Genomic DNA, 19,070 nt, shown 5'->3' on the forward strand with positions numbered 1-19,070 from the left:
TTGTTGACAATAGAATGCCATGCATTGACAGTATTGAAACAGCAACAATCAAAGCCTGGGCTGTATGATGGCAATATAGTACCATGCTTGTATTGTTGTTATGAACGTATAACATTAGGAAGAACATAATGTATATGTTGATAATGGAATACAATATTTAAACAATTTAAACGAGCGAACAGCGACAAGCAGTGCACTGGCCTCGTATTATTTGGATTTTTATTTTTCTGTTTTATGATAACTATATGCTGTCACTCACTCTAGGTTCTCACCGATTCCGCTTCAAGGATGACACACGTGTCAAAAAAGGAAGTCCAATAGCATCTACTGGTGCACCATTTGTGATCGTCGGCTCTCGGTTACTTGAATGCCACCAAGGTCCCGACCATAGGAAACAGGCCAACGCGAGTACAAATGAGCTCGTAAATATCAATGTTCTAAATATTAATGGTTTGCTTTATATTCTTTAGTTGCACCTTTCATTATGTCTCATGAAACGACTAAATATAACTGAGTTTGCCATGTTTTACTTTGATATTTTGGTCTGGTTGCTCTCGACGGATCGACAACTTCGAGTGTGTTTTTACATTATACCTGTATAATGTTTTCGGTAAGTTATAACTTTCTCACAATTTTACTGTTATTTTCATTATGCAGGTCTTTATATCTCATTATATTAAAGCACAAATAAAATTACTTTCTATACAATATGTTCCACCTTCTTGTCCAATTAAAGGCTTAAATTAATTGCGTCAATATAGAGAGAGTGCGTGTAGGCGACCACGCAGATCAGTCGATAGAGCATTTGCCCTTTAAGTGAAGGTTCTCGGGTTTGAGCCCCGGTCAAGCTGCCTACTTTTCTCACCCTGTGACATACTATAAAATATATAATACCTATATAAATATGTGTATCCGGCCAGATTTTCATACTATTGAATAAATACACTCCCTACGCGCCGCGAGTCGCGAGTATGTATATATCAAAGTCCAAGTGGAAGATGTAAGTACAAATTAAATAAAACAAACACTTAATTTTGTTGGTTGTTAAATAATTCGAGACATATTAATAGAAATGTTAACCTGTCTTCAGTCGCAAGTGTGTAAACTTGTATCCGTCTCATAACGAATATATACATGTTATACATAATAAATAAATTTACAAAGCTGATTTTACATTAGCTAGAAAACGACTCGGTCTGGTAAGAAGTGGCATTATTATACTCATAGCATATGCACAACACTGAAGCCCGCTCGTGATCACACATTGACAATGTTACCCATGGCATGAATATTTAGCAACATAAAATAACTTCAAAATGTCCTACTTGTTATGCTGCATCTTTGTCTCAGTCGGGTTCATAAATAGTCTGCAATTTAAACTGTGTTACCTGATTATTATCTTCATTGCTTAGATTTGGTGACATTGTTGTATTAAAATTAAAATAAAATTATTAATTCCTGTTGATATTATGACCGAATCGAGTTCAAGCGCACATATATTCAGTGAATTGATCCCATGGCGTCTCTTTTCGTTTCAAAGTTATTTGCGTTACTACAAATTTGAAGTTTAATATAAAATTATTCATAGCCAGAGTTCCGATGTTTGAAAGTGCCCACTTATAAACAAGTGGCGTTACCATCTTGATGTTTGAATCAAGACAAAACAAAAAAAATATGGGAAGTTTCTTACTCCTCCTGGCTTCGGCGTCTGCGGTGATGTCCATGTGACACCTTCGTAAAGTGTTTTTAAGCTCGGCTGTTTTCGGAGAAAACCCGAGGTATTGTCATAGCCAGCTCGTCGTGTCGTGTCGTTCGCCGTCTTCGTGCTCATACCTTAACATTGGCTCTAAAATCAAAGTGCTTCCACCTACAGCTTTAAAACTTCATATGCAGATGTACCCTGATGAGTTCTACACGCCACACCCATTTTTGGGTCACTAGGTCAAAGGTCAAGATCACTGTGACCTCTAAAAAATATTCTTACATGCTTTCACTTTTTAAAAACTGCACCCGCAGCCGAGCGTTGACACCCGTTATGCGGTGCTCTTGTTGTAAAATCCGTTTTTTTCCTTAACCCTTCGGAATAACGTTTTGAATCTTGAAACATTTGTTAACCATCAAGGCGCCATGCGTATGAAAGAGAACACACATGTCTACCAACCACTCTTTAAATATTTGCTGCTGGTATAATACGAAACCATTTAGTCCTGGGGCACTTCATGTTCATGCATACGAGCATTTCGATTCGGAAATGTAACGATGCTTATAGCTTGTAACGACCATCGATAGTTATTGAATTTTGAACACAGAATGGATGTAGATATAGTTCAATTAAGATATTTAGATAATAAATATATAGATAATTAGATACAGATTAGGTAGAGCTAAATATCTTACACACTAATTTAAATGTATTCTATCAATGTATGACGATTCAGCCAATCCCTGTTTATAGTTCCGAAATTATGCTCCGGCTAAGAAAACTTAATTGAAGTCCAGGCCATTTATTGCACACTGTACTTCTCTTCGTGTCTCTCTTATAATATTGTATGGCGGTTTAAACCAAATCCCTTTAAATTGGAAGTTATGTTCCAAACAACAATATTCAAAGTTAAAAAGCCTGGACCATAACATTGCACTTTTTCTTAATGCCGTCAATTGTAATGTGACGGTTCGATCAAATTCATTTAATAATTTTGAAGCTTTTTTCTGAGCAAAGTTGTTTCGGACGGATAAACAAAATGTCAACATAACTTTATCCCTTAAGCCATTCAACCGGCGATTTGCATCATTGTAGGTGAGGCATCAAGCTGGTTTGTCAGTAAACGTATATAGTTACTAGTATTATGCTTTATTGTTGAAAATCACTTAATTAACCACATGGGTGTCGGTTTAATTCGTACGCGTGGTGTGTAAACAATCATCGGGTGTAAACAAAAGCCATACAAGGGACACCATTGACACTTTACTTCAAGAACGTTGTACTGAAGAACATGTTATTAATTTTAGAAGTCACATCTTACATATGTACAAAATAATTGTTCACAAGAGTACATGTGCAAAGACATAATAAAGCAACATACATGCATACATGTATATTTTTTTTCCCTAACACGTTTTATTACAAGACAGGAAAACAGCTACATATATATATATGTACATATGCAACACAAACTATCATATGAGTCGCGTTCTGAGAAAACTGGGCATAATGCATATGTGTAAAGTGTCGTCCCAGATTAGCCTGTGCAGTCTGCAGTCTCTGCACAGGCTAATCTGGGACGACACTTTACGCACATGCATTATGCCCAGTTTTCTCAGAACACGACTCATATAATTAAAGACAGTGACATACAAAAGTACACATGCAAAACAATTAATGTCACAGTGTCATACTTTATATATGTATGTAGACAGTGACATACAAATAAAAAGCAATTTGCATAGAAGTTTGAAAACAAAAGATGTGTTTGTCAAAAACAAAATGCCCCCTACTACGCCGCTTTAAGGCCATATATTTGACCTTTGACCTTGAAGGATGACCTTGACCTTTCACCACTAAAAATCTGCAGCTCCATGAGATACACAAGCATGCCAAATATCAAATTGATACCATCAATTTTGCGAAAGTTATGATCATCATCATCATCATCATCATCAACAACATCATCATCATTATTATTATTTTCATTATTGATTTTACAGTATAAAACGTACGCCCATTGAAGAAAAACAAAATCTTCGAAGATCGGACAGAGTGCGGCCAAACTGAAAACATATATATATATATAACACTCTGCCGTTGTTAACGTTTTAAGGTTTTCCTAAACTTCGACTGGCGCCATCATTAAGTGATTTTGGATGTTGTAATTATATATTACATACGCTTTCAAGTCTGGCGTAAGCTCATAGGACTACAGTTAATGCAGATTACCCAATGCGTTCAATAAATCATTATTATAATGATACATATATAGTTCGATAAATTACCTTAGTTGTGTGAATAAGCTGGTAATTGCTGTATTAAATCAACGAATAGTGTCACCTCTTTTTTCCACTACTACACGTTTTAATACATATCAATATTAAAGTGATACTACTTATGTATTACAGTGAATTCTCTGTCTCAATATTTTATGAACAACGGTCAGTATCAATGTTAAAGTGACACATCTTATGTTACGAATCAGTTAAATCTTTGTTAACTTCAACGATTACTAATTTTTATAATTATTATAATCCAAGTCATTACACTTTTCTATTTTGCATTTGGCTAAAAGCAACTGTATGCTTAAGAGCTAATAAATGTTGTTGTTGTTGTTTTGATTTAGGCTAGTGGCCGGTCGCGCCTTTCAGATGAAGTTTTATTTTTGTTTTCTTTGTAATTTAGCCAGTGCTTGTTAGTGGTGTTTTAGAGTTTGATTAAGGAAATTGAACATAACACATAATTGTTATTTGGTATTATCGTTTTTTGACATTTAAGAAACGATAATATCAAACAATAGTTAGATTGAAACACCGTCTGATATTATAGTTTTAGGAAATTGAACACAATACCTAATTATGACTTAAAACTAATTAAAACAAAATATTTTAGATGACTTAAATGCCGCTCGAAGTATTGAAACATCATCATAATTATACTAATGATTAAAGCAGAAAATTTATCACGGAATTATATGTTGTATTCCCTATGAGCGTAAAAGCCATTAAACTATACATTTTTGCGTCCAAATGGGTATGTTTACTTTAACGGGCGCAACTTCTTTCGAACTTTCAAAACTGAAAATTATTATCGTAAATTGAATATTTTCGCACTGCAACTAATAGAGAGAAAACATATACTATACTGGTTAGACTACAATTAATAGATTTTGATTTTTTTTATCGACATGTCCTTTATATGTATCCAATAAACGTCGTTGGTGCCATGTCTAACATATTATTTAATCAACAGCTGTCCGTGCATTTTGGATAAAGACAGGAACTGCAGATCTGCTCAGATAGACCATGACCGACTGCTGGAGGTCACATCCACCACACTGACGTATACATCGTTGAAATGTCATCCATGACACTGCTGTTAATACAAAGATAAGCGATATTTTGTTAATAAATTATATCATTTAAATTTAAAATAACAACATTTGCGCGTATGTAGTAAGAAAGTGGTCAGTTAAAATCAATTTACGGTATTTTATCTGGTGTGTTTTGAAATCGCTAAGACACGTTTGAATTCTTTTTCACTGGTAACCTTTGAGATGAAATACTACCACATACATTTGTACTTATATTGATCGAATTCTTTTCCTCCAGATCGTAAGGCGAACACAATACGTTCTTGTCAAATGTAATCACTTTGTTAGCATTTCACATGATAAAAACTACTTCTACAGTGGTCCTTTTTTAACCCTTATCCACTCAGATACCCATTTTGACTCGTTTGTAATCTCTTAGAAAATCAAATATAATTAAAGACCATTCTTAATGAATCCACGTTTAAACGGCTTCATTTCGAACCCTAAGATACTGATGAGCAGCAAACAGCATTTTGCTTCTAAGTGGGTGGAAAGGAGAGAACATCTGCACTTTGTTCTCCATTCATAATTGACACTGTAAACCGACTTAACTTCTGTAGACGTTGCCATTCTGGTACAAAAAATCAATTTGTGACTATAAATCGAATATTGTATATTAGAAATTCTGGAAATATCCTGTTAAAATGTGTAGTACAATAACTTATAACTTATCATTTATGTTGACTAGTTGATAATAGTATAACAAATTCTAGCATGGTTGTGATTATGATGGTGGTAATGATGGTGGTTATGATGGTGGTGATGATGGTGGTGATGGCGGTGGTGATGATGGTGGTGATGATGGTAGTGAGGATGTTGTTGATGATGGTGGTGGTGATGACGATGATGGTGATGATGATGATGTTGTTGATGATGATGATGATGATGATGATGGTGGTGGTACTGATTGTGATAAAGGTGATGAGGGTGATGATGGTGGTGATGATGATGATAATGGTGATTCTGGTGATGACGGTGTTGATGGTGGTAGTTGTGGCGGTGATGGTGCTGATGAGGGTTGTGATGAGGGTGGTGATGGTGATAGTGGTGATGATGATGATGGTGATTTTGTCGGTGATGTTGGTTGTGGTGGTGGTGATGGTGCTGATCGTGCTGATGCTGGTGATCGTGGTTATGGTGATTAGGGTGGTGATGGTGGTGATGGTGGTTTTGATGATGTTGGTGATAGTGGTAGTGGTGGTGATGGCGATGATGATAATGATGGTGATGATGATTGTGGTGATGATGGTGATGGTTGGGATGATGATGATGATTGGGATTCTGGTGGTGATGGTGGTGATGGTGACGGTGGTGATAGTGGTGATGGTGGTGGTGTTGGTGGTGATTGTGTCGATGGTGATGATGATGTTGATGATGATGATGAGGGTGATGAGGGTGGTGGTACTGATTGTGATAACGGTGATTAGGGTGGTGATGATGATGATAATGGTGATTCTGGTGATGACTGTGTTGATGGTGGTAGTTGTGGTGGTGATGGTGCTGATGAGGGTTGTGATGAGGGTGGTGATGGTGATAGTGGTGATGATGATGATGGTGATTTTGTCGGTGATGTTGGTTGTGGTGGTGGTGATGGTGCTGATCGTGCTGATGCTGGTGATCGTGGTTATTGTGATGAGGGTGGTAATGGTGGTGATGATGGTGGTTATGATGGTGTTGGTGATAGTGATGGTGATGGCGATGATGATGGTGATAATGGTGATGGTTGGGATGATGATGATGATGATGATGATTGGGATTCTGGGGATGATGGTGGTGGTGATGGTGCTGATGGTGACGGTGGTGATAGTGGTGATGGTGGTGGTGATGTTGCTGATCGTGCTGATGCTGGTGATCGTGGTTATGGTGATGAGGGTGGTGATGGTGGTGATGATGGTGGTTATGATGGTGTTGGTGATAGTGGTAGTGGTGGTGATGGCGATTATGATTGTGATAATGGTGGTGATGATGATTGTGGTGATGATGGTGATGGTTGGGATGATGATGATTGGGAATCTGGTTATGATGGTGGTGGTGATGGTGCTGATGGTGATGGTGGTGATGGTGGTGGTGTTTGTGGTGATTGTGTCGATGGTGATGATGATGTTGTTGTTGATGATGATGATGAGGGTGATGAGGGTGGTGGTACTGATTGTGATAACGGTGATGAGGGTGGTGATGTTCGTGATGATGATGATAATGGTGATTCTGGTGATGACGGTGTTGATGGTGGTAGTTGTGGTGGTGATGGTGCTGATGAGGTTGTGATGAAGGTGGTGATGGTGATAGTGGTGATGATGATGGTGGTGATTTTGTCGGTGATGTTGGTTGTGGTGGTGGTGGTGATGGTGCTGATGCTGGTGATCGTGGTTATGGTGATGAGGGTGGTGATGGTGGTGATGATGGTGGTTATGATGGTGTTGGTGATAGTGGTAGTGATGGTGATGATGATGGTCATAATGGTGGTGATGATGATTGTGGTGATGATGGTGATGGTTGGGATGATGATGATTGGGATTCTGGGGATGATGGTGGTGGTGCTGATGGTGACGGTGGTGATGGTGGTGGTGATGGTGCTGATCGTGCTGATGCTGGTGATCGTGGTTAGGGTGATGAGGGTTGTGATGGTGATGGTGGTTATGATGGTGTTGGTGATAGTGGTAGTGGTGGTGATGGCGATGAGGATGGTGATAATGGTGGTGATGATGATTGTGGTGATGATGGTGATGGTTGGGATGATGATGATTGGGATTCTGGGGATGATGGTGGTGGTGATGGTGCTGATGGCGACGGTGGTGATAGTGGTGATGGTGGTGGTGTTGGTGGTGATTGTGTCGATGGTGATGATGATGGTAATGATGGTGGTGTCGATGGTGTTGATGATGATGATTCTGGTGATGAGGGTGGTGGTGTTGGTGGTGATGATGTTGATGGTGCTGATAATAGTGTTGATGGTGGTGGTGATGCTACTGATGGTGATGATGATGATAATGGTGATGATGATGGTGGTGATTATGGTGGTAGTTATGGCGATGATGATGACGGTGGTGGTGTTTGTGATGGCGCTGATGATGTTGATGGTGATCATGGTGATGATGGTGTTGATGGTGATAATGGTGTTGATGATGTTGGTGATGACGATGGTGGTGATGATGGTGATAGTTTTGGTGATGATGACGGTTATGATGACGGCGGTGTTGAAGGTGGTGATGTTGGCGATGGTGGTAATGATGTTGATAATGGTCATTCTGGTGATAATGGTGTTGATGGTGGTAGTGGTGGTGGCGATTGTGCTAATGGGGATGATGCTGGTGATCGTGGTTATGGTGATGTTGGTGATGATGGTGGTGATGGTGATGATTGTGTTAGTTGTGATGTTGGTGGTGGTGGTGATGATGGTAGTGATGATGGGGATGATGGTTGTGATGGTGAGGGTGGTGATGAGGGTGGTGATGGTGATAGTGGTGATTATGATGATGATGGTAATTCTGTCGGTGATGGTGGTTGTGGTGATGTTGGTGATGATGCTGGTGATCGTGGTTATGGTGATGAGGGTGGTGATGGTATATAGGTTTTTTTTCAGCTATTTTTTTGTTTGTTGTTATTTGAGATGAAATACTACCACATACATTTGTACTTATATTGATCGAATTCTTTTCCTCCAGATCGTAAGGCGAACACAATACGTTCTTGTCAAATGTAATCACTTTGTTAGCATTTCACATGATAAAAACTACTTCTACAGTGGTCCTTTTTTAACCCTTATCCACTCAGATACCCATTTGACTCGTTTGTAATCTCTTAGAAAATCAAATATAATTAAAGACCATTCTTAATGAATCCACGTTTAAACGGCTTCATTTCGAACCCTAAGATACTGATGAGCAGCAAACAGCATTTTGCTTCTAAGTGGGTGGAAAGGAGAGAACATCTGCACTATGTTCTCCATTCATAATTGACACTGTAAACCGACTTAACTTCTGTAGACGTTGCCATTCTGGTACAAAAAATCAATTTGTGACTATAAATCGAATATTGTATATTAGAAATTCTGGAAATATCCTGTTAAAATGTGTAGTACAATAACTTATAACTTATCATTTATGTTGACTAGTTGATAATAGTATAACAAATTCTAGCATGGTTGTTATTATGATGGTGGTAATGATGGTGGTTATGATGGTGGTGATGATGGTGGTGATGGCGGTGGTGATGATGGTGGTGATGATGATGGTGATGATGATGGTGGTGATGATGGTAGTGAGGATGTTGTTGATGATGGTGGTGGTGATGATGATGATGGTGATGATGATGTTGTTGTTGATGATGATGATGATGATGATGAGGGTGATGATGGTGGTGGTACTGATTGTGATAAAGGTGATGAGGGTGATGATGGTGGTGATGATGATGATAATGGTGATTCTGGTGATGACGGTGTTGATGGTGGTCGTTGTGGCGGTGATGGTGCTGATGAGGGTTGTGATGAGGGTGGTGATGGTGATAGTGGTGATGTTGATGATGGTGATTTTGTCGGTGATGTTGGTTGTGGTGGTGGTGATGGTGCTGATCGTGCTGATGCTGGTGATCGTGGTTATGGTGATTAGGGTGGTGATGGTGGTTTTGATGATGTTGGTGATAGTGGTAGTGGTGGTGATGGCGATGATGATAATGGTGGTGATGATGATTGTGGTGATGATGGTGATGGTTGGGATGATGATGATGATTTGGATTCTGGTGGTGATGGTGGTGGTGATGGTGGTGATGGTGACGGTGATGATAGTGGTGATGGTGGTGGTGTTGGTGGTGATTGTGTCGATGGTGATGATGATGTTGATGATGATGATGAGGGTGATGAGGGTGGTGGTACTGATTGTGATAACGGTGATTAGGGTGGTGATGATGATGATAATGGTGATTCTGGTGATGACTGTGTTGATGGTGGTAGTTGTGGTGGTGATGGTGCTGATGAGGGTTGTGATGCGGGTGGTGATGGTGTTAGTGGTGATGATGATGATGGTGATTTTGTCGGTGATGTTGGATGTGGTGGTGGTGATGGTGCTGATCGTGCTGATGCTGGTGATCGTGGTTATGGTGATGAGGGTGGTAATGGTGGTGATGATGGTGGTTATGATGGTGTTGGTGATAGTGGTGGTGATGGCGATGATGATGGTGATAATGGTGATGGTTGGGATGATGATGATGATGATGATGATTGGGATTCTGGGGATGATGGTGGTGGTGATGGTGCTGATGGTGACGGTGGTGATAGTGGTGATGGTGGTGGTGATGTTGCTGATCGTTCTGATGCTGGTGATCGTGGTTATGGTGATGAGGGTGGTGATGGTGGTGATGATGGTGGTTATGATGGTGTTGGTGATAGTGGTAGTGGTGGTGATGGCGATTATGATTGTGATAATGGTGGTGATGATGATTGTGGTGATGATGGTGATGGTGGGATGATGATGATTGGGATTCTGGTGATGATGGTGGTGGTGATGGTGCTGATGGTGACGGTGGTGATGGTGGTGGTGGTGATTGTGTCGATGGTGATGATGATGTTGTTGTTGATGATGATGATGAGGGTGATGAGGGTGGTGGTACTGATTGTGATAACGGTGATGAGGGTGGTGATGTTCGTGATGATGATGATAATGGTGCTTCTGGTGATGACGGTGTTGATGGTGGTAGTTGTGGTGGTGATGGTGCTGATGAGGTTGTGATGAAGGTGGTGATGGTGATAGTGGTGATGATGATGATGGTGATTTTGTCGGTGATGTTGGTTGTGGTGGTGGTGATGGTGGTGATGGTGCTGATGCTGGTGATCGTGGTTATGGTGATGAGGGTGGTGATGGTGGTGATGATGGTGGTTATGATGGTGTTGGTGATAGTGGTAGTAATGGCGATGATGATGGTGATAATGGTGGTGATGATGATTGTGGTGATGATGGTGATGGTTGGGATGATGATGATTGGGATTCTGGGGATGATGGTGGTGGTGCTGATGGTGACGGTGGTGATGGTGGTGGTGATGGTGCTGATCGTGCTGATGCTGGTGATCGTGGTAAGGGTGATGAGGGTGGTGATGGTGATGGTGGTTATGATGGTGTTGGTGATAGTGGTAGTGATGGCGATGAGGATGGTGATAATGGTGGTGATGATGATTGTGGTGATGATGGTGATGGTTGGGATGATGATGATTGGGATTCTGGGGATGATGGTGGTGGTGATGGTGCTGATGGCGACGGTGGTGATAGTGGTGATGGTGGTGGTGTTGGTGGTGATTGTGTCGATGGTGATGATGATGGTAGTGATGGTGGTGTCGATGGTGTTGATGATGATGATTCTGGTGATGAGGGTGGTGGTGTTGGTGGTGATGATGTTGATGGTGCTGATAATAGTGTTGATGGTGGTGGTGATGCTACTGATGGTGATGATGATGATAATGGTGATGATGATGGTGGTGATTATGGTGGTTGTTATGGCGATGATGATGATGGTGGTGGTGTTTGTGATGGCGCTGATGATGTTGGTGGTGATCATGGTGATGATGGTGTTGATGGTGATAATGGTGTTGATGATGTTGGTGATGACGATGGTGGTGATGATGGTGGTGATGATGGTGATAGTTTTGGTGATGATGACGGTTATGATGACGGCGGTGTTGAAGGTGGTGATGTTGGCGATGGTGGTAATGATGTTGATAATGGTCATTCTGGTGATGATGGTGTTGATGGTGGTAGTGGTGGTGGCGATTGTGCTAATGGGGATGATGCTGGTGATTGTGGTTATGGTGATGTTGGTGATGATGGTGGTGATGGTGATGATTGTGTTAGTTGTGATGTTGGTGGTGGTGGTGATGATGGTAGTGATGATGGGGATGATGGTTGTGATGGTGAGGGTGGTGATGAGGGTGGTGATGGTGATAGTGGTGATGATGATAGTGGTGATTATGATGATGATGGTAATTCTGTCGGTGATGGTGGTTGTGGTGATGTTGGTGATGATGCTGGTGATCGTGGTTATGGTGATGAGGGTGGTGATGGTATATAGGTTTTTTTTCAGCTATTTTTTTGTTTGTTGTTATTTTTTTCAGGGATGGTGAGACACGATGCGACAAATACTAGTACCACGTCTTTCAGGGCACGTTCTAGCAATTCATCCACTTGATAGTAGCACTGTTACTCTAAGCGTTGTTATATGGTATTGCATTTTCACAGCTTTAAGAATATCCACAATTTAAAAACATGCGCGTTTGAAAACATCCACTCATAACTAAAACACCTATATATTTTAAACCGATATATTTGTTGCAACAAATGTTAGTGAATTGCATATTTTCATGATGTCATTTTGTAATCGAGTGGTTGTTGTTTTGCCGTGAGACGATAAATAAAAGCGACGTCAAGTCATTGTTTAGTGTGCACACTGTAGCTGTTGTTGTCGGACTGTTGACGCACATAATGTATAAGTGGATTTTCGTTTCTAGCAAAATCTTGAAAAATGCCGTTCAATTAGAACCGTGCTTATGCTCACTGTTTATTATCCGCGCAAAATGCGGATTGAAATAAAATTGGCGTTGTCCGTCCGTCCGTCATTCCGTCCGTCTGTCACAAAATTTTGAAAGTTGCGGTTGATATCAATTTAACGAATTTGCTTGTTCATATGCATTTTAACGCATTTATGTTTTCAAGTCATTTAACCTGTGTGACTTTATAACACACTCGCTAGTGTTTAATATAAGTATGTTTTATTTCAGAATACATTAGGCTTTAAGCAAATGAGTATACATACATATAATACACAATGTAGTAAACAGTGATCAATGACATATAGGTATATACATATACTATTTGAGGCAATATAAGTTAACAATTTATAACGAAAGAATTGGCAACTCTTAAGACATTCATAATCAAAATAAGCAGATATTCTTAACATTTATATATTAAGGTAATTATATAATATGCATATTGTAGAGTCGTATCGTATTCAAAATAAACTTGAATCTTCTAACAATGTGAAAACATATAACTTTTTTTGATATGACAACACAAAGACAGTAATATGTGGAGAGAAACTATTGATAGTATAATTCAGTTCTCAATTTTGCTGCTTTAAAAATAAATGTTGTCAGAATTTTTATTGTTTTAGCGTTGTCATTTTGTAAAAGTTCGATAAATTTTATCATATTTGTGCGATTCCAATAATATCTAAGTATATATTGTTTTCTAAGACTATTAAAAACTGGACATTCGAGTAAGAAATTGAACTCATCTTCGAGAACGTTACGGTGTTTACATTTTCTGTGTTCATACGGTGTCTTTTCAGGTTTGTGCCATCGCCCTGCTTCGACTTCAAGTCTGTGAGCAGATACTCTTAAACGCGTGAACTCGAATCTTAATTTTGAAATATTTACAACATTGAGATAAGGCTGAATTCTAAAAATTCCGTAAATGCAATAGTTTTTACCCCTTGTCGTTTGTTGTAACTATGTTATCCAATTCTGAAAGTATATATCAGACATGCGTTGTTTAACAATGGATATAAAACAACTTACGTTTCCTACTCCCTGAAAAACCATGAATCACCGAAACCTAGTGTTTTTAATAGATGTTTATATATACTGACACTACAATTACATTTGTAGCAAGGGAGAAGAACAATATAAGACTTTGTCTTTCGTTCCAATCCTTTCGAATTTGAATATTTGTTTAATGTTGTATGATATTTTATATATAAATGATGTTTACTTGTTTGAATTAATATGTTTAAACTAATTACATTTTCACTCATCGATGTATCGCATTTTAGTTACCATTCTCTTTCTTTATTATACCAACGTCACTAGGCGCTTAGAACCCTCAAGCAAATTTCACTTTGGGTTTGATTTAACTGAAAACAATGCCGAGTTGTTGTCAATGCAGTGTCTACACTTTGCGGTTAGCCGATAGAAAACTGTTCGCGTGCACATTCATGCATCAAGTGATTGCCTCAGTTTCGTCAACATCAACATAAACACAAGCTAGCGTCAGAGTGCTGTCCTGAACTACTTGTAACGAATCAATCATCCACATACAACATTAGATGTATTTTGTATTAATTATCAACCCTAACTGATCAAACATAAATATTTTGTTATGTATGATGCATGTATTAACTTTACATTCGAAACGCATTGAGTCATGTTGAGTAAATTACAATTAAAGTTTGTTAAAGTATTTTTTAGAAAATACGTATCTCAATTTCTTGTTCAAAAACTGCACGTGTGGCGTCGATTATCTACTCGATACAAGTTATGCATACACTGACAGTAATCAAGTACATGCATATAAAACGCGTGTGCATAACCCGACGCATTGTCAGCTGCATATTGTATTGGTAACTTGTACGGTTAGATCAGATCTTGAATCAGAAGATACCGACACCTTTTCAATAAACTCTCGCAGATAAGTGAGTTTCTCTCTTTATCCAGTCGCGATGCTCGCAAGCAACTTAACAATATGCGTTTCAAATATACACTGAAATTTATTTACAAATCGATTCAAACAAAGGAATACAGAAACGGTAACCGCGATTACGCTCAAAAGGAAATTGTCATTGACAATATATTGCTTCAAATAATTTTTATAAAACCACATCTTGAGCATGTTAAATGCCTGACTCAATTCTAATCCTTTCCAAAGTCCATCAAAATATGACCTCAGTTTTGCAACATCATAAACCTTGCAAACCTCATTTTTACAGCAAAATAATTTAAGAATAAGATATGTTTCACAATGGAATAAGTCAATAACCTAGATACATGAGTTCCACTGACTTCCCAAACCATGGATTTGATTGACTCTCCCTCTCTCTGACTTTCTCTGTGTTGTAAGTGTAGTTTTAACGTCATGATAGTAAGCAATCATTGACAATATATTGCTTCAAATAATTTTTCTCCGAAATGTCTATATCCGAACAAATTTCAGCTATACAGTAAGGCAGTGGTGGATTCCGTTAAATGCCAGGTTTATCACAAAAACGTGATTCAATTAAACAACCAAGAATGTGTTATAAGTTATACTTGACTTGGACAAATTTGATAAATGTTTACCAAAAATGCTGTTTGACTTTCATATGGTACATCGGAGTCTTGACAGTAAGAGTATGTAAGGGCAGAGTACTCCCAACAGTGCCAGAAATAAGCAGAAAACACGTGTTACAGTAAAATTATAATACCCGTTTTAAATGTTGGTGTTTGTTTTGGTATTTTACAAAAGAGAGTTTAAAATTGTGTGTAGATGGTATGCGTCACGCAGTTTAACTGTTCTATTGAAGAAATTAGCCAGTTTGTTTAGATAATATTTTGAACCTATTTCGGATATTGACATATTTGGACAAGGTATATTTTGTTGTCAAAATTTTTAATTAAATTGTTTTTTTTTTCGCAATTTAAAAGAGCTTGATTTTCAAAGGATCATGTAAAATTGAATAAGAGTGAAAGTATCTGGCAATTATTCAACACTGAATATCAGGCACAAATTGTTGGATTTGTGTTTGAATTTTATTTATCTCATTCAGTTCATTTAGCGTTGAAGGAATGATTTGCATGAGTGTTGTATTTGCCTCTTATTTGCCAAAAAAGGCATATCTTAAAAAAAGTTTTTTATCCTTACCTATTGTGGAAACGTCTTTCCAGTTAATATGCTAACCTTTGCACAACAATTCATTTAATAGATCCATTTATTTCTATTCTATTCTTAAACTGTTTTTGTACACGAACTGAAATGATTAAAACGTGATTTATCAATATATATTTATCAAACTGTGATACTTTAAAATGAATAAGTTTAATAGTTTAAACATTAGAACTGTGTAAACATTTTATATGTATGTTCCTTCTATGTATTTATGTTTATATCGTGATATTGACATTATTTTTATGAAGCAAAAAATCGTATCAATGCTTCTATCTATCTATCTAGTTGGCATAACTGACCCACAATATACTGGAGAGTGTAAAGCCATCCCAAAGTGGCCAAACAGGTCTTTTTATTGCACAACTGACCTGATGTTTCCTAACATTATTAAAAATAAATCATCAGCCACTTAATAATCTGGGGCATTTACAAAAGACAACCAATACTATTTTATAATTATTATATTCACACTCACAAGAACCGCAATGGAAATAAGTGTTTTTCAAACCCTTTTTTAGCTCCCCTGGCCAGAGGCCAGCGGGGCTTATGTCATGGTCCTGTGTCCGTCGTGCGTGCGTTATTTTTAAAGATCATCTAATAAGTGACTACACCCTCACACTAAACTCCCCCCCCCACCGCCCCCCCCCTATTTTTTTAAACATGGTTAAAAACTAAAAATATTTTTTTATTATTTTATGTTTGAAATACCGTCCAACCATCCCACCCAAGAATTCCCTCCCCCCCCCCCAATTTGTTTTTTCATTTTTTTCCTATTTTTGGAATATAATGTAATAAATGACCACACACCCACACTATACATCCCTCTCCACCCCACCCTCCCTCCTTTGTGATTGAAGTATTGAGATAGGTCCCTTTACCTTTAAAAGAAAAATAGATTAGCGGTCTGCACCCGCAAGGCGGTGCTCTTGTTTTTTTTTTCGATATGGTAACCTGTTAGTACAATCGATATTCCTTACTTGAAATTATGTCATCCTCTGCGTATAACATATTTTCAATCATCAATCGATCATAAAATTGTATAACCATAACATAAGCCTAACATATATTTTTCATTCTTAAGTTGAGGATGAAAACACTTATTAAAGTAAAATTAGTAACTCAAGTCCTCGTATTTAATACATCCTAGTGCATGTGTAGGGTTAAGTAGTTATTTTTTATATTTATTTATTTTTCAGACGCCAACACTTTCATTTGTGACTTCCACAGAAAACAGGCTCGGTTGCGTTAGACAAATTTTACGAAAAATGGCGTAACTGATTGCAAAGACGCTGTCCTGTCGATGCTTAATGTACGTAAAATGGAAACTGTAACTGGTCTACAAAATTTGATTATTTCTTTAAAAAATAATTGACCACTGTCCAGACGTTTCCGGTATCACAGAGGTGTGAGTCCATGAAAAGTAGTTTCCCCTTTCCCTTTCTGTCAAACTGAAAATCAACAATTCAATATTAATAGACGTTCATTCACTTGTACGTAACACACGTTTCTTAGTTGAAAATTTGATGTGTGCAACACTATTGAGGTTCTTATCCCGTTTATGCAAGTTTTCTTTACATGAAACTCACGAGTGAATGCTATTGCATGTAAATTTTCATGTTTCGTGGTCCAATGGATTTAACTTATGTCTGTTGCTTTTGATCCTGAGTATATGGATATTGTTCATTCAACAAGGTATTGCTAAAGCCATTACCGAAGAGGAGTTTAACCAAAGATTGAAGGACATAACGGAAAGTGAAATCTGGAATTCTAATCCCAAATTGAAACAAAACATAGAACGAAAGTGGCTACCAAAGTACCAGGTATATTTTATTTTCGGTTATGTCGGTTTTAAACATAGTTAAGAATTTCATATACTCGTATAGTTCATAGGTCGAGAATAGATTTAAGTATGTCTCTTCGAGGTTGCTTCATTGTAGAATAAGTCTCGAGAGCGACTGTTGTATTTCGAACTTGTTTCAAAATGTAAAATCAATAAATTATTACAAATATAAGGTCAATGTTTTGACAAATGCCGATGCTTTATTTTTTCAGCCAAGAACGCGGTAGAAAAATATGGGCTTTGCCAGATGGCACTGATTACATAGCGGGAAAGTTCCATAACGTAAACATAACATACAATGACATTCGATCGTTGGATATTGGTGAATGGCTGATATATCAGGTAGTTTGGTTGTACCATTTAATATATTTGTGAATAAGAGGCTAACCACATATTATGATCGGGCATGTTCATAGCCATAGCGAGAATGAGTCCCGTATTTCAAAAGGAAGTATTTTTGTACTTGCAAAACTGCCATAGTGGTTTTTAGCTCGGCTGTTTTCGGAGAAAACCCGAGGTATTATCATAGCCAGCTCGTCGTGTCGTCCGCCGTCCGCGCCATGCTAAAACCGTTACATTTTGTTAAGGATTTGAACATTGGCTCTAAAATCAAAGTGCTTTAACCTTCAACTTTGAAACTTAATATGTAGCTGCATCTTGATGCGTTCTGCATACCACACCCATTTTGGATCACTAGTGCAAAGATTAAGGTCACTGTTACATGTTAAAAATAATAAGACAAGCTTTCTTTTATTCAAAACTGCAACCGCAGCCGAGCGTCGCACCCGTTATGCAGTGCTCTTATTTTTTTTATGCTGTAAAGACTATTGGTACCAGGGTTTTAATAACATTACACTGCAAGTGCTGTATATGGTGTTTTTATCAATATTATAACACATTGCTGACTATCCTCTTTAATGTCTTACAAACAATGAAGATAACCATGGCATAACTTTCCAGGTTATAGACGGTTATTTGGCCGATCTAACCCAAGCTGCGATCGACAAGGGTCAAATAAAGATCAAGCATGAACTTTGTTCAACTATGACTAGCATCATGAATGATTCCCATAAGCCGAAAAATAATAACGTAAATATATCTTTCATTATAGCGAACTAACATAGTAAAGCTAATTAATTCGTAATACAGTACAACAATATACGTTATTGTTACTTTGGATGAAATCAACATAATTTTTTTACGCTTTCTCTGTATTGTATGTAAATGTTATAATGCTCGTGGATTTTTGCAAGTTATTCCTGATTTACTTACAACAAATTTAATTGTATTAACGCATCTGTTTATTTTCGCAGTGTGTCCGGAGGCTTACAGTTTTTGAACTGTCCGTCTGTCATTCCGCCAGTCAGTCCGTCCGAAAACTTAAACATTGGTCATAATTTCCTTATAAGTCATACTTGGATAATATGGCCTTTGGGCAAGATCTTTTCGATGACACATTAATTTATGACCTTG

General features: G+C 38.0%; 3 protein-coding genes across 3 annotated transcripts; 2 read left to right on the forward strand and 1 right to left on the reverse strand.

Annotated features, from left to right (window-relative positions):
• The first annotated feature begins 6,032 nt into the window (after positions 1-6,032).
• Positions 6,033-9,682, forward strand: LOC127869849 (uncharacterized PE-PGRS family protein PE_PGRS54-like). The gene is made up of 6 exons (XM_052412509.1): positions 6,033-6,215; positions 6,506-6,962; positions 7,337-7,471; positions 7,734-7,854; positions 8,100-8,638; positions 9,456-9,682. The coding sequence occupies exons 1-6, from the start codon at positions 6,033-6,035 to the stop codon at positions 9,680-9,682; spliced, it is 1,662 nt and encodes a 553-aa protein (XP_052268469.1).
• Positions 9,679-11,383, reverse strand: LOC127869850 (uncharacterized; the record flags this gene model as incomplete). Its single annotated transcript, XM_052412510.1, has 3 exons — positions 9,679-9,768; positions 10,680-10,893; positions 11,322-11,383. Coding segments are annotated over 3 exons (366 nt in total), but the record flags the coding sequence as incomplete, so codon positions are not given.
• A 173-nt stretch (positions 11,384-11,556) lies between these two features.
• Positions 11,557-12,128, forward strand: LOC127869851 (uncharacterized). Its single transcript, XM_052412511.1, has 2 exons — positions 11,557-11,657; positions 11,705-12,128. Exons 1-2 carry the CDS (start codon positions 11,557-11,559, stop codon positions 12,126-12,128), a joined length of 525 nt encoding a protein of 174 aa, XP_052268471.1.
• Positions 12,129-19,070: the final 6,942 nt, after the last annotated feature.

The sequence above is a fragment of the Dreissena polymorpha genome, chromosome 2 (genome assembly GCF_020536995.1).
Source record: "Dreissena polymorpha isolate Duluth1 chromosome 2, UMN_Dpol_1.0, whole genome shotgun sequence".
Classification (NCBI taxonomy): Eukaryota; Metazoa; Mollusca; class Bivalvia; order Myida; family Dreissenidae; genus Dreissena; species Dreissena polymorpha.